General features: G+C 31.4%; 1 protein-coding gene across 1 annotated transcript in view; it reads right to left on the bottom strand.

The window, feature by feature from the left end:
- The window catches only part of PCDH10 (protocadherin 10), a 43420-nt gene that overhangs the window by 13841 nt on the left and 6290 nt on the right, over positions 1 to 23289 (bottom strand). Inside the window, exon 4 of the mRNA XM_036903390.2 lies at positions 16177 to 16482. Coding sequence (XP_036759285.2) covers positions 16177 to 16482 — 306 coding nt within the window. The remainder of the gene's footprint in view (positions 1 to 16176; positions 16483 to 23289) is intronic.

Raw genomic sequence — 23289 nt, 5'->3', positions numbered from 1 at the left:
GATGTTTCATCTGCTGATCCATTAATGCAGTCTAGCATTTACAGGGGCTTTGCTTTGCTCTAAAGTTCTGGGACCTCAGGTGCTAAAATGAATGCACATGGATTCTAAGAGATTTAACCATCCAATGGGGAAATTATTGTTTTACAGGGAATTTTAAATACAGCAATCATGTATAAAATCTGTGGGAAGTTATAAGAAGAATGTATATAGCCCATTGTCTGGAAAAGCTTACCATTAGAGGTAAAATGAGTTGTCTTGAGTGATGAGTAAGAGATGGCCAAGCAGATGCAGTGAGGAGTAGTATTGTTGATGAGAGAGCATTTCAGAAGAAGAATAGAATGTGTCAAAGTACAAAGGCCTGGAAAAAATGGTGTATCAAGAAACTAGCAATCATTGAACAATATGAAGCAAAATGTGTAGTCAGGGTTTAAATACAAAAAAATTAAAGCTAGAAAAAATGTGAACATTATCATGGCTGCAACAGAGAGCATCTCAAAGTTTTTAAAGAGATTATTCAAGTCAAATGTCTGTAAATATAAATAACTACTCTAATTATTTTATGTAGAATACAGATGGAAAAGTTGAGGGGTCTTCATTAGTTTTGATGAGCTAGGCAGAAAGCACTGAGTTTGGGGACTGCAAAGGAAAATATGTATGTGCCTCCTCAAATTGCCCAGGAGAGTCCAGACTTTATGTATCTGGAAATAGTTAGCATTTCATCACCCTAAATCTTGCACATATAACAAAGTGTTTTGCAGTCATATGACTGCTTGGTTGTTTTATGGCTGATAATTCTAAGGATAATAGTGAAAGAAAAAGTGGTGAAACGAGCTGCTCAAAGAAGTGATGCCATCCCCCTGCCTCAAATAGTGTCAGCAGCAATAAAATCTAGGAGACTATGGAAAAGTAGGAGAGATTTTTTTCCCACAAATTTTAACAAAGAAAGAACAGGGGCAGATAATGATCATAGACTAATATTAAATTCACTTTGTAACTGTGAAACCAAATCTTTTTAAAATAAAATATTACTTCTGCATTTATTCTTTCATAGAGAGACAGTCACAAGTAAATTTCACCCTAAGAACATTGGTCTGCAGCTCACAGAAACATTGACGACACAGAGACAATTTTAATTATGACTCTTAATGTGTATTTTAAGTGGTCAAAGGTTACATGCATTTGATCATATCTTTCCTATCCAAAAGTAACTACTGCTATATCTCAATCTCCTAGTATTTTCAGTTATCATGTTTCCTTGTGTCTACTTTTCACTTGTAAAAATCTCAGTTTAAGAAAGTACTTATTTTTTATAACCTCACAATTAACTGTGACACAGTATAAAAATGTCAGCACTTTTGACATGTATGTTGGATATAGTTTCTCATCTTTTTTCCATTCTACTGAAAAGCATTTTCTAGGGTGTTCCTAGTTGTTATCAGTTCTCCATCCATAACTGATTCCCTCCTAATATAAGAACTTTAGTAGTAGTATTGGGAATGCAATCTGCTCCCTATTATTCACTCTCAAGATTTGAGGACCATCCTTATTAACTACTTTCTTTACTTCTTATTGTTCCTGTTAGAATTTCAATAGCATACCTTTTTTTCAAAATTCTATAATGGTAATTCGTTAACTTTGTTTCTCCAGTAGGTCCTTACTGCCACAGAGCTTGACGGCTACAATAACATAGCTTGAAATCAAAACAAAAATAAAACCCCACACAACAAATACTGACTTCCTTCTGAACAGTATCCAGTTTCTTAAGCCTGGGATTTAAGCAGTGAATTGGTTACAAATGCTTATTCTAGAATCTGATGGTCTGAAAGGAAAAGCCTGACTTTCCCTCACTAGCCATTGGACCACGGACAAGTTACCAGACATCTCTCTTTCTTAATTTTAAAATCTATAAAATGGGGACAGTAAGAATACCTATTTCATTTGGTTATTGCAAGGCTTAAATGGATTAATAGGTGAAAAATTCTTAGAGTAGTTCGAGGTTCATAAGTTTCTAATAATTGTTAGCTTCTATTATTGTATTATTATTAAAAACATGAGTTAATCTGTCTAAAACATAACTTTCAAACCTTAACTTCCACCCTTCCCCCTGGTTTTAACTTACAGATTTGGCAACAGAATATTTGCTTCTCCATACTGATTTGCTGTCTCATTCTGCATTTGCGTTCATGCAGTTGTGCATTCCTAGAATGTCCCTTTTCTCCATCTGTTAAAATAATGCACATAGTGCTCCAATATTGGCCTTAATGGAGAGTTCTATAAATTCTTCCTTGATTACACTCTAAGGGATCTTTTCCAAAGATAGCCAAAGACATTTTATTCTAATATCTTGTTCATTGTTAATGAGATGAGAAATTTAAATCAAGGTAGAATCCCTGAAAACCAGTCCATTTTGAGAAGAGAGAAAATGTTAAATTGCAGTTTACAGTGCAATTTCATTCACAGATATGTTAAATGAAAAACAATTAAATCTGTTTTAAAATTTCATCTCATCCATAGTTGGAAAACAGCACTATTAAATGCAGGAAATATCATTATTTTATAAAAAAGTGACAAATTTTTGCTTTCATATGGAACGTTAACATAAGAAGAAATAAAAAAGTGTGATGCTGAACTGCAGTTGGACACTAGAACAACTTAGTTGTTTGGTCTCTTTTCATTCAAGTAAAATAGTGATACGTATGCAAAACTGATGGGTGAGGCACAAGACAGAAAACACACAGAATCATAATATAATGAGAATTACACAGAGAGCCCAATGAATAAATATAAACAGAAAAGTAAAATATGAGCAATTTTTAGACTTTTCCCTCGTGGGCTTGTGACAGAAATGCCTAGTTTGCAGCATCATTTCTGTCTGACTTTGAAAGACAAAGAAAGGTACAGAAAAATAAATACAAGTCTGCATAAGAGAATCAGTTTTATCAGAGAATAGGATTTTAGTGAAGAAAAAGGAGGCAAGAAAATCTTTGGGCTTCTGCATGTTCAAATGCTGATTAATGGCATATATCGATACCTTCGGTATATCTCACAGAAAGATCCAGTTTTCCACACTAACCGACTGTTTTCACTTACTTTGTGTGATGGTTTTCAGCCATTTGTGTCTTTCCAACAGGTAACTTTGGAGTAACAATATCCTGTCTAAGGCTGGAATTTACTCTAATGATTAGTACAATTGTCAAATGTAGATTAAGTCAAACTGGATATGGACATTGGCTTGTATCACTTTCTAAAATTTTTGGCCTGGAGAAATACACATTATTTTTCTACAATCACCAAGTATAATATGCTGCTTCCTATACTGAAGTAAAAATCCATTTTTCTTCAGAAAAAAGAACATTGTCAGATAACTTTTCCTGCTTGTTGTACATAATAGGTGTCTTCACTCTTTGCAAATCCACCCCTCAGATTTTAACAGTGTGAAATTTTATAGGTTATAATCATACCTTGTTACTAACATTATCATAAAGCAAAACCTAGTCTTTGCTTGGCATTTTACATTTGGTTCTATTCTACCAATTTCACTGGTTTCACAGATGAAAAAGAAATGTAGAAATACAGTACTTTTAAAACATATATATTATGTGAAAGAATATATATTAAAGGTATAAAATAGTGATATATCATGAAAAGAACATTTGGAGTCTGATTTTTCTGTGGGAATTAAATAAAGCATAATTAGTTCTATTTAAGCCCAGAATTTTAATTTTCTTCATACCCAGGCTGATGTCATTGTTCCAATTTTAACTGAATATATGATTGGCTTGAACATTAATGAGGGCTTCTTTTGGGCCAGGCACTCACTGCTTTAAATATGTTAAATAATTTAATCTCCACAATGAGCTTTTGAGGAACTATGTCACAAATGAGGAAAACAAGTTATAAGAAGGTTAAAGAAATTATAGAGGTCACACAGCTAGTAACTGGTGGGATCAGTATTTAAACCCTGGAAGATTGGTTCCATAGCTGGAGCTCTTAACTATACCACATCACTTCCCTGAGATGAGGACATTATAAAGATCCATTCTTGTAGTTCAATAGTAAGTAATGAGTCCAAAGGAAATACATGCATATTTTGAGAATATCTCAAAATGAAATCTTCTGAAATTAAAAGTTCCAAATTATCATAAAAACAAAATGTGTAAAATCAGTGATGCTTAGGAAAACCTACCCTGAAAATAATGTCTAGAGCATTTTTCAAATATTTACTATGGACAACACAATCCAACTAGGTGAGCAGGTGTACTTCATGTACATCATAAGGGAAGTCGAAAACTTCTCACTAGTATTGTAAAATGCCCAAGGTTGATTTATTCATTTTTTCAAAATGATCTCAAAGAAGGGTTAGTGATTTGCATAAGATAGGAGGTGGGAGAATATTAAAAATGCTTTTTGTGCTTCTCGGACAGCCCAGAGCCGGTGACACTGACATGTGAGTATTTTGAACTGTGCAGAATGTATGGTATTTTTACACCGAATGAGGATGATGAGACTGTGTGATCCCTCACAGTGAAGTTGATCTGATGCCCTTTACATTGCCAACCAGAGTTCTCGCAGCATTTCTGTTTTTCTCCTGATATCTCTTGGGAGTATTCCAATTAATTCAGTTATTGCATCTATATAAATTAATATGTTGATCTTATTGTCACATCGGTCTGTGATGAGTTCATAAGCCTAATTGTTTTCCTATGAAGTGGGCTTTGAGAACATTTATACCATCTAGTTCTAGGGCAAACTAACCTGAAGACTATTATGGCTGGAATATACTAGGTGCTTGACCATAAGTTTATGTAGGTCACACTGTTTTTGTCAGTAACTTGGGAAGACATGCCTAAAGCAGCTGGTTCAAAACATTTTGCAGTTCTAAACTGCCATGGCACTACTGTACAATAAATAACAGTACTAAAATAACAGGATCTATTGAACATCCCTCTGAAATTATAAACTAATTAAAATGAGATAAACTTTAAATCATTAAAAAGAGGGTATAGATCTAAAATTAACTTCAAGTAATATAACATGCCCTTTGTAAAATATGTTAAATGTTTGTATTTAAAGGGAAGGTAGTATTCCCTCATATTGGTTTTATTAGCACAATTTTTATAAGCATAATGAAAACACAGTTTCTGTGAAAAATTCCTACAGAGCAGCACTTGAAGTTCTCAAGGATTATGTTCCTAGATCTTGAACTCAATTTTAAGTGTGAGAAATGAAAATTAAATGACTTAATGTCAAGTGTTTCCTAAAAGTAATTCTAATGTAAGACTGAATTAAAAAAAAAATCTTTCCCAGTAATTTAAATAAAAGCCAATATTTTGTTATCATTTAAGAAATAATTATCTTCACACTATTCCATGACACAGTTAAAATATATAGATTTCCCAAATCCTTAGCATAATTCAAGTTCAATGTATTTAAGATTCACCCCAGTATATCAAAACACATTTCTGTATTGTCTAATACCAAACACCCACTTTGCTTATATAAAAATGAATACATTTATAAAACCAAAAAATATTAATATATCTTATCTTTAAAATTATTTATTATAGCCTGAGATTATAGAGGTTATTTCATGACCCTAGATTGATGAGAATAAACTATCACTTGTAACAGTGGTTGTATATTTATGAAATCAGTGCCTTTATTATGTCTTATTTTATCTTCTCATTCCTGTAAACGGGCTCTCGGTGGTAACCACTACTATTATCTTAACATTTAGCATGAATGTTAACACAATTTCCTATTTGATAATTTTCCCTTTCATTTTATTTTTATGTGTGTGATGAATTCATGTTTCCATATTACCAAGCTAATGCTGCATTTTAAATTTCTTTCAAAATATGAACATAAAATATAATGGTCATATAAAGCCTGCTCACTATATTTTTCAAAATAATTAAGAAAACATGTATTACTACTAGGTTTGAGAAGTAGGCAAGTTAGCCTTGAATCATCAATAATGGCTGCTTCATTTTTATTTATTTGTGAGCCATTTCATGGTAACTGACATAAAGGATTTTCCTTAAAATTCAGCAGATAACAATATGATATCAAAAGTGGAAAATTCTTACTAAAATAAAAATAAGCTACTTCGGTAAAGGGTTCGGTACTTCACAAAGACTTTAAAATCTATAGTCAGATGTCTTCCTTTAATAAATTACTATTGCATATGATAAAATATATAATAATTTGTCTTTTATAAATTACTACTGAATATGATATGAAGTCTTAAACCTTTAAGTTATAATGAATACTTTTAATAGGCACAATCTATGTTATTTATTGCATACACACACACACACACACACACACACACACACAAGTATTTTTAAACTCAGCTTTTGCTCTCTACATATTTGCCCAAAGTTCCTTTAAAACTAAAATTATTAAGTTTTGTTCCTGGACATTTAATCATTTAGTGCAATTCAGTGTGTGAGGAAAAAAAAAATGCTTTAAGAAACCAAATTTTTCCTTTTCAAAATTCCAAAGAAATACAAGTCACACACATAGAAACAGGAAGGGAAGGAAATAGATAAAACCCCAGGCTCACTCGATGACCTTTCGTTCAAACTCCAGTAAAATTTAGCCTCATCCCTTCACTCCTTTACCAGCCCTGGTGTTAGGAAAAGTATTCTGTGGGAAAATACATCAGAGGGCCAGAAAGTGCTAGTCTGCCGAATCACAGCTGGCATGTGCATGTTTGTAGTTTAGAAAGCATTTTAGGTGAAGTGTTTCCATATCTCTCAGGAGCAAATGCCAATGTAAGGGTCAGGATATATCCTACAATGTGTAACTTAAACCTCTTAGAATGCAATAGAGATCCATTTTCTCTTTTTTGCTCTCAATAAAGACAGATTAACTGATCAGTATCTTCTCTGTGTAGTATTTGTTTAAACACTTAACATTTGGTATGTCACCTTTCCCCTTTCCGTCTCAATTTGCTATCCCTAGATCCTTTTAAATTCTCTTCAGATATGCTATTTTCCAAAATGTTAATCCCTTTTCTTTATTCAGAGTCTCCCTTAAGCATCATAGTCTCCAATTTGCCATAATCTTCTAATCTAGGCTCAAAGAAATGTGAAATACAGACATTTCATTTTTTTCTACTCTTTTGTTATAATCTGATATTTAAATTAACATATTTAAATATATGTTTCAATAAAACACCACCACTAAGTTAACAGATGATAAAGTTTCAATCAATAAAAAAATATATAAAGGCAAGTATCAACCATTTTGGGAAGACCAGACATGACTAGAGCTTCAAAGATACTAAAAAAAAAATCATATCCAAGGAGAACATATCCTAACTAACTCATCTTTTCAGTTTGCAGTTATATTTTAGGATCTGCTGGTTGCTTTCCCTATATTCTCAGAATAACTGGCTATTCCATTTTAGTAAAACTCAAATATATTACACTATTTCATTTATTCAAAATATCTAAATTTTAAAACTGGGAGGTAGTCTTTGGTAAGAAACCAGGACAGTGTTACCCAAGAGGTGATAGTAACTGGTAGGCGACAGGATACTGGACTTTTTGAGATACTAGTAATGTTTTGGCTACTGAACAAAGTACATAGTTAATGCTGTGCTCATCAGTTACACAAGTGTTCTTATTTTGTGAAAACTTCTTGAGTTATGCATTTGTGATTGCTGCACTTTATTATAGGCATATCATACTTTAATAAGGTTAGAAATAAAAAATGAAAATGGTTGCTATCTATGAACATTATTTTAGCCATGAATCAAATTAATTGTGAATATAATTAATATGAAAAAAATATGAAAACTTGAAAAACAACTAAACAGTCAATTATAGTAAGGAAACATTTTCAGAATGAACACTGTTCTTGAAGTTGTGTTAAAGTAAACTTTCTTTAATAAGCATATCACTGAAATATTAATGGATTAAACATAGAATCTTTGTACTTGCTTTAAAAATCTGAGTGAAGGGGAAGTGTGTTAACATCTAGATGAAACAAATTTGGCCAAGCATTGTTCTTTATTACAACTGTTCTTATAAGAAAGATTAAGGTAATTTAAAAATCAAGATATATCTACCAAAGCATATCTACATTTATTAACCTCCAATATAATAATCATTTGATGAGTAACTCTGTGGCAAATAAACCTTAAATCCACATTATTAGTAACTAGTGAGGGAATTAGTTCTGGCATCAGGTTAATTAATGGTGAAAAAAAGGTACAAGAATTCTATACTAATTTTCCAGGTCAGCCTTGAGGATTTGTATACATTTTCCAAGAATGAAATTATGTAGCAACTTTCAAAACATAACATTGACTCTCATACTTATGGACATATTCCTACTATTATTTTGATTAAACCTACACATGAAATACTCTATCTTACATACACTATCAGGTGTATATCATCAAGACAACTTATTACGTACAGTTTATCTATTATAACCATTGTTGACTCAAAAGGTTTTACCATGTGTTGTCTGAGAAAAAAACCCAATGACTTGTTTAGTTAAATATGAGAGAAACCTCCCACCCTAGCTATTTCTTTACTTTGGGTGATGCAAAGTTTAACCCAGAAAATATCTATTTGATATTCGTTTTATTTATGTATCACTTCAAGGCTTAGATCTTTTTCTTTATTGAGACACTATTTAAAAATTTTGACAAAACCTTTACTAATATGCCTTTTATGGGATAATGTAGTAATTATCCAATTTTCAGCTGAAATAGATTGGCATATTTATGAACCTTAGGACACTTGATGACAAACTAGTTATTTTTCTAGGATACGTAAAATATATAATTAAATATCCGACACAGGCAATATCAGCATCTATTGTAGGATTCTAACGCCAACATTAAAAGAGGGAAAAGCCCTACTGGTGACATTTTTGCAAGCAGTAAAAATATCTTCCTTGTAAAATAGACATCTATTTTATGTACAGTGGCATGGTTAATTTGGCTATATTATGCAATGTGAACTGATCCTCAAAAAGCACAACTAGTACCTTAAAAGATAAAGGAGCACACTAAAATTGATTGTACCACTTGTCAGTTTTTCAAAAATCCCGATATTGTCGTGTTAACAGATTCTATTAATGAAGTAGCCATTCATTAAGTACATTTAGTCTTGTAGCAAACATAATCACTGTCCTTTCTCTGGTAATAGATACAAAGAATTAAAAATTAAATAAAAAATATAATGATCTTGGAACATACATATGTACATATGTATCGATATAACCAAATCATGAAAACAGAGCAAAGAAACTATATTTATAACCACTTGTTGAACTCAATTACTTAAAAGCTATCACTGATAATTCAGATAACTCTATTTTACAGATTATAGAAATTTTATTGAAATAAATTTCACATATAATCTTTACAATACCTAGTTAAAAGAAATGTATCTCTAGGAGAATTATGGTTATGTACCTAGGCATTATGTAGAAACATAATGTCATAAAAATGCATCAGTTATAGAATTAGAAACAAAACCTAATTTTTATCTGCAAAATTTCTAGCTCAAAATTTGTTTTATTCATGTCCTTTTGTATGTGATTACATTATGGGGTTCAATTATTTTTCAAATCTTCTATGCTCTCCCCACCTAAACTGATGTAGGTGATCAGAGATCAGGAAGGCATTAATTAGGGAATCTTATTGGATCTTGATATCAAATTTCCAAGATTTTTATTATACTTTGGGAAATATTAAATTGGCTCACATTATGCTTAGTTTAGTCTTGACTCAGTAATATTATATAATCTTGAACAATGAACCTCACAGTCTGAAACAGTTTCTAACCCATATTATCTAAATGATGCTATCTAATCCCCATTAAAAGGATTTCAGAAGACACAAGCTCACCCAAAAAAAGTCTAGCACATTGAATATTGCATAATGTTTAATGATACTTAGAAGCAATTGAATTTATATATTTCAGACTTATTTACAATATCTTTATAACTTAATGCATTTAAATTTTGACCCATAAATCTTCAGTATGATGAGGCAGGAAAAAATTCCCAAGTAGATATTCATTTTCATTGAATAATCCTATTTACATTTTAATTGATAATCTTCCTTTGTTAGTTCACATGATGCACAAATGCTTATATGGATTTACTTCCAACGTACAAAATAAGAAAGAGGATGGAAATGATCTGTAATATAAAATGAGGTATATAAATAACATTAATTTGCTATATGTTAACTCAATAAATGCCAAATATGCATGAAGTAAACTGCTTTAAATAATAGATGAAGACTCACATATTATGGAGTGTAAAATATTGAATAAATACATAAATTACTTTTATCAATTATAACCTTTAAATGTACATTTTATTTAACCATATATCTATGAAGCCGAAAATGTCATTAATAACTTGCAAATAAATAACTTTTGCATGAGAATTAAATAAGGATAATAAATGATGTATCAGAGGAAAATATATTTTTATTAGCTTTATGGAAAAGTAACAGCTACAGTATGAGAAAATGTTAATAAACAAAATATGTAAAAGAAAGGTAATCTCAGAGGCTTCATATAAAAGGAGTAATGAAAATTCTGAGAGTTAAGAAACACGAAACAAATTTAACTCTTCCTTAGGATATGGAATAAGACCCTACAATGAATCAAAAGAAGTTTAAAATATCAAAGTATTGAAAAACTCCATCATATCTTACTAAACTTCTTAGTTGGGTGTACTTCAATATTTGAGTGAGTTGAATATCTGCTTCCCCTCATAAAAACTTGTAGGTACTTGGTAGAGGAATACAACTGATTTAAAACATTTTTAAGAAATTGGAAGAAAAGAAATTGAAATTTTGCCTACAGATATCACAAGCTGTGTGTTCAGACGTGTAAATGAAAGGATGGTGACAACACTAAAGAAATGTGGGTATTTTTAAAATGCTCATTCATACATTCATTTTCCCACCACATAATTATTAAGCATTAATAATATGCATAGCTGGGTAATAAGTCTAAATATGCCAAGAGAGTATTGGATACTAACTAGTCCCAATGCACCCAAAGTTCACAAATTTTCAATGATGTGGTAAGTCACAGAGAAGCACTGATGTCTGAAGTAGGAAAAAACAAATTGCCTACAGAAATTGCCAGATGTATAGATGTAACATAAAAGTTCTGTCTCATAGCTGCACCTCAAAAGATTTTTATAGCTTTCACTTGAAATGATATTACTCAACAACTCAACAACTAAAAACAAAGAGAATGTTATAATATCTCATGTATCAAGAGTTATAGGGAGGTTCCAGTCAGCTTCTGCACCAGTTAACTGGAATAATGATTTTAAGAGTGAATAGATTCCCACTTTTTAAAGAAGCAAAATATAATGTTTGGTTAACATTACATTCTAAGTAGAGATATATACAAAATATGAAGTGGAGTTGGGTTTTTTCTCCTGGTGAGTTATCTTTATTTCCTGCTCACAGGGTTGAGGTGGGTAAACCCTTTCGACTTTGAGAGCTAATTCTTGAAGAGTGAGTGTCAATTTTAATGGAAAAATAGAAAGACTGGTGTGATTTAAAGACAAGATTTGTCACAAAGAGATAAACTAAAAAGTGAGAAAATTAGTTAGGTCCACAAATCTAGATGTATTTCTTCCTATAAAGAAGACAAAGAGAACAAAAACTTCAAAAATAGGATACTAAGAAAAAGAAGCAAAACTTGGAAAAAAGTGAACAGAAGTTAACATATCTACTAGAAAAGAAAAAAATCCTGAAAATATTTATTTAGTATATGTATTTAGTGATATATGGACCTTTGAAATGCTTAAGAGCCACATATAAAAACACTTATTTGTAGATTTTAATGTTTGACGAAATGATGCTATGGTTATGACATTAGAGAAATATACAAATCCCAGAGAAAATACTACACAGGGATACATAAACATGAGGATAATGTGGAACAAGAAGAAAAGTCATTTGATTTTGAATTCTGTGTATGCTTTTACCGCATTATTGAGTTCAGCAAATTATGAACACTCACAGAAGGCAGAACTGAGATCAAGAAAGGATCGGAAGAGATGTGACTATCAAAATCATGTTCTACAATTTTAATCAACTATAAACCTGAAGTGCTCCTTAGAAATAATACAGATGTCCAAAAGAATTTTCCCAAAATGAAAATTATTGAAAAAGAAGTCTAGGTAAAGTGATAACAATTTTTTAAAAGCAAAGTTTCGAAATTCTGACATCTTTTCTTATGAGATGGGTGTTTGCATTGAAATTGCAAAGGAGCTCAAAAGTAGGCAAAAATAAATTGGTCAGGAGACAACTACAGTGGTTTGTGGGCATACACGGACTAGTCTAAATGAAGGCAGGATGAACTGTGACACTTCTCAATAGATAGTTCCCTACAGTCCAGTGATTCTAGAAAATTTCATGGATTTAGGATTTAAAAGATCATTACATTGGTGAAGTTTTTTCACTTCATTCAATATAATTTTTACTATTGTACATGAACGTTTAATCAAATGAAAGAAAGATTTTCACAAATATATTTAGATATTCTATTGGTTATCTTTTGGGTTTTCTTCAATTCTTAGGGAATGATTATGTTTATTGAAAAGAAAACAACCCATTTCCAAATAATAAATCCTTATACCTTTAATACTATATTATTTAGGCTAACTTGAACTGACAGGTTTACTGACAAAAATCTTAAGAGATAATGTTCAAAATGTGAAGCCAAAATCATAAGCAAGAATGATTACAAAAATAATAGTAAAGGTATTTATTATTGTGCTTTTAAATTATATGAACAATATAGCTTTTAGTAATTTTTATATTCCTTATTTGTTGAGATTATCCATATTGTTTTATGAATAATTTATATCACTTGAAAGACTAATTTTTTAAATAAGATGTGTAAAATTCTAAATAAGCCTTGAATTCCTCATGATAAAAATGCACTTTTTAAACTCCAAAAAATGTTTTTATATTTCGCTTTAATAAGCATCGATAACAATGATTCATTAAAAAAAAATTAAAGTGATACTGTTGTATTTGTTGTTACTCTAATTAACGCTAGAAAAATCAACACTGTGTTCAAATATGTGACCATATTCTACATGTTTCAGTTTATTTCCTTAATCTTTTGTGTACCCATTCAATCTTTATCAGTGTATGAGCAAACTGCAATATTATAACAAAAATAAGAGCAAGCATGCTCATGAGCAATAAAGATGGAAAGATGTGTTCAAAAGTACTCTTGATTAAAAAAATAAGGTACATTTCATTAAATGCGTCATTTATACTCTTCATGGATCTTTTCATATACAGTTTTAAAGAAGGAAATATTTAGGCATTTTTTTAAAACATAGAAAGGACATTTTTCTAAATGCATACATGTACTTTTCTGTAGAAGTTAGTTTCTTGCAATTTTTAATTTTAATTTTAGCATCAGAGGTACACACGGAAAGTTCTTGGATATAAACAATGATCTCATTTGTGTTATTAGGCTTATCACCATTTCCCTGTCATCATTTTGTAGATGACAGTGGTAGCCTCATTAGGCTTTTTTTAGAGCTTTGCAAAAATAACTCATTATAAAGCCATCTTTTCTTAACATCAAAATGTACATTATGTTCATTAAAAAACTAAATGCATGTTTAGCAGAAGAAAAACTGCTACCTCAATAATTATTTAAATATTCTGATTAAAAGCAAGTAATTAGTGTCAATTTTTAGCTTCTTTAATTACATAAGGGAAGTGCTTTTCAATTTATAAGATGAGAACATTTCCATTCCTGCTGATAAATGATATAAGTATTAACAACTATTACCATGTGAATTCTGGGGGCAAATTGGTCAGGAATAGTTTTGGTTGATACTTCGATTCACCATAAAATTGACTATGCCTATTAAATCAAAGCCATGATATAATTTTAAAGGTAACTGTGTGAGTCTAACATTAAACACTAGAAGTCAAAAAAATTCTGATATGAATAAAAATAAGTAGAACTAAACAATATAAGTAAAAACTACAAAATAACGATTTTTTTCTGATTATTTGTCATCCAGGTCACACTTCATTCCAAACCTTAAATTTTGAGCATTATCAGCTGATTATAACAGAAACAAAAAGTTGTTACATATTTAGATAATATGTAACCAAATCTTAATCTTTTTGGTAAAATAGCAGTTGCATTCTCTGATTTCTAGCAGAATATGTAACTGTTAATATATTTCATAATTACTAAAATCAGATTTCTAAAGACACTAGATTCTAAAAAAGTTAAAGAAATTTCATTAAAATATATGCACCATTAATATTTTTATTAATAAAAATTGTTATTGTGATGCTTGCCATTAAAAAGAAAAACTAGTCAGTGGAGAAGACATTTTTAGGTGATTAAAATTTCATTTCTATATGTAAGTGAAATTTCATCAAGATTAGTACTCACCACAAGTAAAAGAGAATGAATTGATCTTTCTACATACTTGATGTAGATTTACCAGTTAATATATGCTAAAAGCAAATACTTGTATTTATTTAGAAATATAAATTTGAATTACTGTGAATCATATGCTCTGAATTTTTTCCTTGAAATTATTGATAATGTATTTGATATGATGTATATTTTTACTCTAAGTGAAACAATAGTGAGAATATCTTGTTTAAAATTTGGAAAGCTTGGTTTTTGATAATAAAAAAACAAAGATACAGAATTCAGTTTGAGAGTCAAAGACTGCATCATACTCTTGATTTATTAACATTTGATTTTAGGCTACTTTAAATCCCTCGTGTGTGTAAATGTGTGAGTTAAACTTTAGGACTTTAGCATCCAGATTACATCCTAATTAGTATGTTAGATGTTTCAATACTTTCCTTTCCTTAAATATTTGTGCCCTCCTTGTATTTTATAACTTTAAAAAACAGAGCAAAACAAATATCAGTAATGTAGAGAAAGACAAAATTATTTGGTTCTAAAATGATAAAATACTATATCATGCTGGGGTAATGGTATTTCTAAATAATTTGAAACGCTGAATGCAATCCTTCATAAAACACCATTTAATATGGCTGCCATCAAAAGGTATGTATCCGATGACAGACCCACTCCTTTAATCATATGAACTTGTCTATTCGTATTATCAAAGTCCAGATTAATAGTCATGTTCAATGCTAGTCCATGCCTTTCACATTTACATTCATAAGGGCTAAAGTATTTATTTTTCTAGATTTCCTTTCCTTTAAATTTTTTTCCCTCCCATTTCATGTCATAAAAAGTGATATCTGCAATCTGTCTCATTTTTGTTTCTAGATTACAGTTCCACGATTTTTTTTGTATTAGAAGAAAATCAGAAAACATCATGTACATAGATAGCATTTTCTATGTAAAAGTAATCTTTTGATTGAATTGTTATGAATTTCATCCTTATCAAATATTAGTTTAGGTAGTTCAACCAAATAGTTTATGTAGTTTGACCATGGTAAATTGAACTGTCCACTAACTTAAAGAAAAGATTTCTATGTAGCAGAGATAATTTCATTAAAAATACCCTCAAGAGAAATATACTACAGAATCTCAAAGCATTTTCATTTCTCATGGTAGTTGTATAAAATAATCCACTTAGAGAATATGGCCCCAATATTGAAAGAGTTGAGTGCAATTATCAGTGTCTTAATATTAGAAGAACCTATCATTTTAAATAAATTAAGAACCATCCTGACATTTTACTAAGTCATGTTGAATGGTCAAACTGATGGCTGCACTGATCTCTTAACTTACCTAACATGTTTAATGCCAATTTGGTAAGAGGATAACTAGGTGACAAGGCTGGCATTGATTAAGAAATGAGATCTCATAGTGACTCAAGTGTCAAGAGATTTTTCCACCTTAACTAAGCTCCTCAAAACACATGTAAATCAATAAGAGAGCAATATCCAACGGAACTATGAAGAGCACTTAAAAAACGTTTTCAAAGACATCCAGTTATGTTTGTTGTCGACCCCATGTCCTAACACAGGAAGCTGTCTAGTAAATTCATAGTAAAGTGCTGCCTGCATCCAGTCACTTTTATCCTTATTTCTGAAAACAACTTGAACTCTATTGTTACTAAGAATAAGGCATGTTTCATTTTATTCCCTCCAAAGGAATACATTGATACAGCCTTTTATGTAATACTTACTCAAATATGGTGGTTTGTAAGGCGCTCGTGTATTAGACAGCAGTCCATCCAGCTCCTTCCTCTCCAGAGTGCTGTGAAGGGCCTTCTCTTTGCCAAAGGTGGAGAAGGACCGCTCTGCCCCAGGCTGGGCTTCTGGAGTTTCAAACACCTCGGTGTCTGGAACAGAGTCCATGCCAGGAACATGCAGATTGCTGCGATAATCAGCAGCCTGGCGTCCATCGGAAGGGACAAAAGAAGGCATCCAGCACCGATCTGAATGGCCCAGTGCTTTACATTCCTCCGTGCAATTGGAGAAGAGATCCATACCTATCGACAGAAAAAAGAGAAACATAGAGATGTAGGTTTCACCAACCTGATCAGCTGCTTAGCTAGGAAAGATTACAGGTAGCATAGAGCAATGGGTGAAATTGTCAACATATTATTCTTGTCTTAATGTGCCAGGAATCAGAAATTGTGTAATAAATTTTGTAAAGGGTAAGAATCTTTTGGCAGAGAGGCCTTTGAGATAGGTGTTTCTAAACTACTCAGTGTTTGTGCAGGGGGGATGTAGGCACTAAATTACTTAAATACAAAATGCTGAGAAGAAAAAGAATGCATACATTTTTAAATCTCTATAACAAGAGAAAAAAAATGAAGTATAGAGCATTTATAACCCATAATCTCTAATGATAAGTCATCTGGCTTTTTTCTTAGAGACCAAAGATAGAAAACATATGAGAAATGCTAACAATGATATTTAGATTATGAAATATGGACTGAAACAAAAAGTGAAATTTAACAGAAACATAGCATACATATCAGTAACCCAGTAAATAACAAGAGTGAAATGATTTCATGAGCAGCCAAGAGCATGCTTTCTCAGGTTCCTAGAAAATGCATTTCTTAGTGACATTCTGGTGGCCCATATTACTACAAATCACTTATCACTTACCACCTTGGACAAACTCAGAACAGATGACTGTAATTAGTGAAACCAAGGTAACCAAGTTCAGTGTGACTCAACTACAGATACTATTGACAAATACCTTATTACTTGTTCTATATTGGAAAACACTTATCCTAATCAACACAGAACTGTCTGCTTACTGATTCTAGAATACCAAGATTTCAAATGATATATTCAAGTTGCAGTGTCTCCCATAGATAGATAAGACTATTAAATATTATTCAATTAGAGTCAAGAAAGCTCATCCAGTTTCTCAAGGAAAGCACAATTTTTGATCACTATAGAATGCTACTTGGTATTCACTAACTAACACATAAAAACAAGTATGTAAATCAAATCATTTTAATGTTTTTCTAAAATACTAATACATTTATAGAATATGTTTTAAAACAGGACCCATTTGAAATAACCAAAATACAATAACTCTGATGAAAGAAACCCTTGAATGCATGCTAAGCCTGAAAAAAAAAGACATTTTTAACCAACAGAATAATATCTATTTGATGAACATAATTGACTGTTTCTTCTATAAATACGAGTGATTTGAGCTATTGAGCAAGTTTTAGTTTTTAAAATCCTGATGGTATTCTATCACATTCTGATTTATTTGTGTGTATTTGTGTGTATTTGTTTGTGTGTATATATTAACATCTGTATACATATAAAATAAATTGCTTTTTCACAATTATTAACCCTCCAGATGATCTGCAAGTATTTTGGAGTTAAGAACAGTTAACTAGGTAAATTCTGTTTAAAGAAATAACACCAACCTTCTTATCATACATTAATCTCACTTCATAATTACTTTTTTATTTTAAATTAAACTGCATATAATGCCAAGTCTGACTTTGATTATAACATTCCATTGATAACTGTCATGCATAAGCCTGGAAATAAATTACTGATCAGTGAACTGTTGAGGGACATAAACGTGAGCTGCAGCCAGGATAAGGAACCAGACTAAGGAGAGCATGTAAAACATGTCAATGTTTCTCTAGACACCAGAGAAACTCAGTTCTTCATCCTAGTTCTGCAAAAATATAGTAGAAAGAAAACAAGATTGGGAAGGAGAATGTCCCTGAGACACATTGACTTACCAGGTGAGTAGAAGCTACAGAACCAGAGAGATTTGTATTTTGATACACTGTACTATAAAAGCTCTCTATTTGTAGTGCAATGGGAGAAAAATACTTCTGTGATGGAAATAACATTTAAACTATTATGAGCAATTATTTATTTTAAAGCCAAATATAATTTACATTAACTTTGAAGTTGATGGAATTAATTCAAATATTAAGATAGAATTGTTGAGTCCTGATAAAGATAGATACTAATGCAGAATTTGGACTTAAAACAATTTTTCTTCACACGACTGATAAATATCATTTAAGTATACCACACGAGACCAAGATACTCTCACAATCTTTTTGAGCACTTGTACCCAAATACTCTTATAATTTTAATATGACGATCTCACCTAGAAAATTTCAATAAACTATTTTCTCAATATTACTGTTAAAATGTTGCTGATTATGTTAGAAGTTACTTGTAGTAGAACTTGTTTTTACAGGTAGTTTATATGCAATTGTACCCATTCTTCTTCTCTTGAAGTGTATGTTTTTGCTTCTCTTAATTTTTAGGGGCTAGTTAAAACTCCCTTGGATGATGGAAAAAAGTTCTCATGTACTGAGAATCTATACAAAAAATATATCATGTATATACCAAGAAAAGTGAGATATATGATACAGTTTATTTTGAGAACATGTTACTTGATGGAAGGGAAAAAACACTTGTAAATAATGTTCTTAATAAATTAATGAAATAATCTTTTTAAAGTGGAACTCCCATAGTGATAACACACAGCTTTACATAACTAGGTTGAATGATAAGGTGGCTCAAACTGTGCATGACCAGTTTTACTGATAAAGCAAATATACCCATTTCTCATGAAGAAAATATTAGACATAGAAACAAAAATCTTAAAAATAACATAAGTAGTACACCAATTTCAAGTAAGTAACAAAAACATTCATTGAGAATGGATTTTTTGCACATTGCTCTTGGAAATTTTTAATGGCTCAGATATAAGGAGCAAGAAGAAATAAATTTAACTTGATTTTTTTTTCTTCATTCAAATGCTCTTATGGGATTTGTATAGCAGAAAAGTACATGCCAAACCTCAGTTTTGAAGTTTTAGTAATTTCTAAGAAATATCTCAACATATATATTTTACTTGCAATTTCTTCTCCTAGTTATTTATTTACTTTCTCCACTTCTCAGAAATAATCTGTTCTACAAGGCATGACAGCTGACGTGATAGACTGCCTGTTATGCAAAGATATATTTAGACAAATTTGAAAATACATAATTTTTAAGTGGCAAGTAACTTGTCCCTTACAGTCAGAGGCAATAATATTACCACTGAGAACAAACAGTGATTTCAAAAACAGGTAACTGTATTCAATTTTTGCTGTTTTCTGAAGAATGTGATAATATGAAATTGCGTTTACATTTCTTCCTCATGCACAAGCCTTCATAAAAATACAGTTAATTTTTCTAAACATGATACATTAATTTTAAAGCAAATCAACACAATTTTTTAAGGAAATTTCCAATCTTCTTGTAACCACTTAACACTGGAAAATAGAGGGGTATTAATTATAATAACAAAAATGCCATAATTTTTAGGAAAATATGGTTTGGAGGCAGATATTTATTAACATAATTCACTTATAAAATATTAAAACATGTACTTCAAAATTTTCTCCTTACCTATCATCTTTCAAAAATGTTTGCTTTTCTCTTTTTTCTCTCAATATTTTGTCTTACATACTTTTTTTCCCAATTCTAAGTCTCTCTGCATTAACTTGTAACTCAGGTTTTCACCAGAAAGCAGAAGAAACTTTTGCAAACAGTGGTGTAAATTCATTATTTATAAATCTAGAAGCTAATTTGCCAGTATCTAGATTCTTATTGGAGTTGGGAAAGAGAATTTGGTATTTATGGTAAATCAAGAATTCTCTTGATATCACAGTAGTTGTGCAATGGCTTAATACATTTCATGATATGCTTTACTAGTTCGAAGATACAATTAAAATCATCTTATTTTTCAATAAAGAGCTAAATTTTATTATGTTTCAATCTGATAATAATTGAGAAACACATTTAGAAGCTAAGTTCCTTATAACTGAAAGAAAAATGTTCAAGTACAGCAATTTGATCATTTTCAGCAAATTATAACATTAACATAACCATTTATTAAGGTTCTCTTCAATATATGTTTTAAGAAGGCACAATTATTAAATATAAATTCATACTTAATCCTAGCATTATGCACAGTGTTAAGTATTTAATAAATGAGGAAAATTTTTCCTATGACTAAATAGATCTCCCTAGATGTACCTCCAGTAATATTAAAATATTTAAAACTGTAGTACTAAAGATGTATCAGTATTCTAAATCAGAAAAAAGTCTATCCTTTAGTCTAATAATAAGCAAAGTTAAAAGTGTATTTCTATTAAGTCTACTTTTAATTGTTTATTTATTTATTTTGCCTATTTTAGCTCTGATTAATCAGTTTTTCCTCCCGTGATGGTTTATGCATACATTTACCACATTTCCTTGGACTTCTGCCATATCTAACCAATACATCAATAGTGCAGAGAAAAAAACGGAAAGCACCTTGACAAGGCTATAGAAAGAAAGTGCCACAGAGCAGTGGTCAAACCGAAGAATTTCACACATAGAGCCAGGTGCAGTGGAAAACTCAAAAAGCTTGTGTGATTCTCTGTGCAGCTGCCTCCGTGTTTAAAGCCCTTCTATGAACAAGATTGGTGACTGCGAATGGCTTAGAAAGGAAAAATGCAAGGGGGAAGGGGGGAAAGAACAAAAAAGAAAACTATTCAAAGAAGAAAAAAATAGAAGTCATATCTACATAAATAAATACAAAGTAAAGCTCACATAGAAAAGAAAGTGGGAATAAACAAAAAGTTCAGAAATTTAAACAGGTGAAGTGCTAAACTAAATAGTGTATATAATGTAATATGGGATGAAGTACAAAGTAGAGAATGCAGAATCGGTATCTTTCCAGTTTTATTTTTCTTGATAATCTAATCTGTTCCCCCTAAAGACTCACTGACTGGGATCTGCTTATTAGTTTGAATTCTTTTCATATCCTAATCCTGGAAATAGATGTGCTAGGAAAAAATTTCCTAAATATGCAAAACTGGAAGATCATTAATACCTGGCTTTACAAGAAATCGAATAGATGTACTTGTTTACCTGAAATGGGGTTAACTTTTAGGAAACATTTTAGCTACTTGGTATGAAGTTCATAGTACACATCAGTATGGACTGGAACGTCATTAAGTAAATGCACTTTAACTACCTGCATTTAGGGTTTTATACTCAAAAAAAGAAAACACTTCAAAATCTTACAATGATATTATACACATTAAATCTGATTGCAATTCAGCACACAAAAGTGTGATTATTTCTTAATACAAGTGTGTTTTCACAGTTCCAAAACAGCTATTATTGTGCCCAGTATGTTATGGCTGCCCTGTGCTGCGAATGAAATATATAACAGATTGTTAATCCTGTAATACTTTTACGTGTTTAGGAACTTAAGGATAGAGGAAAATGTTTCTCTATTTTAGAAAGAAAAATAAAAAAGACTTGCTTTTTAAAAACTTTTTTAAGAACTCTATTTAGCATTTTAATTTTCTTTTTAATCTCAATTTGAAAGAAACAATGCAAAAATGGCAACACTGAATGCCTGTAAAACGAAATAGCTACTGGGAAAGAGCATTGATAAGAATATACTTCCATCAATCGCCCAAATTTAGCACTTTTTGCAGATGTTTATTCCTTTCTCTTTCTTCAGTTAGGTTATTACGGCTCATTATGTCTGAGGGACTAAGCTAATTGAAATGTTCATTGAGATTGGAGTGCTACAGAAAAAATCAAAGTGAGGGTTGGGGACGGGAAAAGAATAAAATGCATCCAAGGGAACATGAAGCAGATATTCTCTTTTAAATATTAAACATTTTGTTTTACAAGTTTTAAAAAGCTGACTATTAAATTAGAAACTGAAAAAAGAATAGGAATGAGCAATTCAAAATGTACAGCTTTTTAAAGGTAACAATAAATCATATGCCATATATATAGGCCAAAAATGAAAGGGACTTTGTACTCAGATATAAACTTCTGGCAAGATCTGGTTTGTTGTCAGGTTCCCAGACACTAAATAGATGCTCTGTTCACTTAGCGTGCAGGCCCGCAAGGGGCAGGGACCTCCGGGGATTCTTGGCAGTTCTCATGTCTCATTAGGTCTGCATATTAATGACTTGCAGCAATATAAAGAGACCCTTGAGCAGCCTTTCTTCCCCTCCTCCTGCCTGTGTTTCCCAAGGCTAAGGCAGCCGCAGACACAGCACACGTTAGCCAAGTGAGAGGCTTGCAGCAACTCCTGCTGCCAGGGGACCGTGGGGCGGATGCTGCCCTTTGACACACGGCCTCAGCACCACTCGGAGGTCTACCAAGTGTGCTAATGAATGGGTGCTCTCGAGGACCAATGCTACCTTGAAAGTGAGGACCCCATCACTCTATGGTTATGCCATTAGCCAAAATAAAGCTCAAATCTCAAGCAACGGAGTTGACCTAAAGACTGTTCAATGATGGACATTTTTAGAAGTTACAAAAGCTGACTTGCCTTTCCACTTCTTTATGTGTCAGTTATACACAAAGCTCACTCGAAAAAGAAAAAAAGTAAGGAACTTCTACAAGCAGGCTTCAGAGTTGAAATGCAAATAAAGTGGAAAGAAAATTCAAATTTTATGAAATTAGTTTCATCATTTGAAGGTACATATTTTATTTAAGGGTTTTCTTTCCATATTAGTAATTAAGAGTTATCAGGATCCTGTAAAACTTACATGTTAAATTTATATAGAAAAAAATAAAGTAAAATATATGTATCACATTGCAACACCCATCAGTGACTACTGTTAAGCCTGCATGCAAATATACACAGAGTTCAACTTTTGACAGGTCATAGACCCTGTTGAAGATACGAGGCAGCTCAGGATGCTTCCGAAAACACACATTATCAAATGATTATCAATGTCCTGAAGCCTAAGAACCCAGGATTGGAAACCCTGCTTTCAACC

This window comes from Manis pentadactyla, chromosome 5 (genome assembly GCF_030020395.1).
Source record: "Manis pentadactyla isolate mManPen7 chromosome 5, mManPen7.hap1, whole genome shotgun sequence".
Classification (NCBI taxonomy): Eukaryota; Metazoa; Chordata; class Mammalia; order Pholidota; family Manidae; genus Manis; species Manis pentadactyla.
This window is presented reverse-complemented; position numbering and strand designations above follow the sequence as displayed.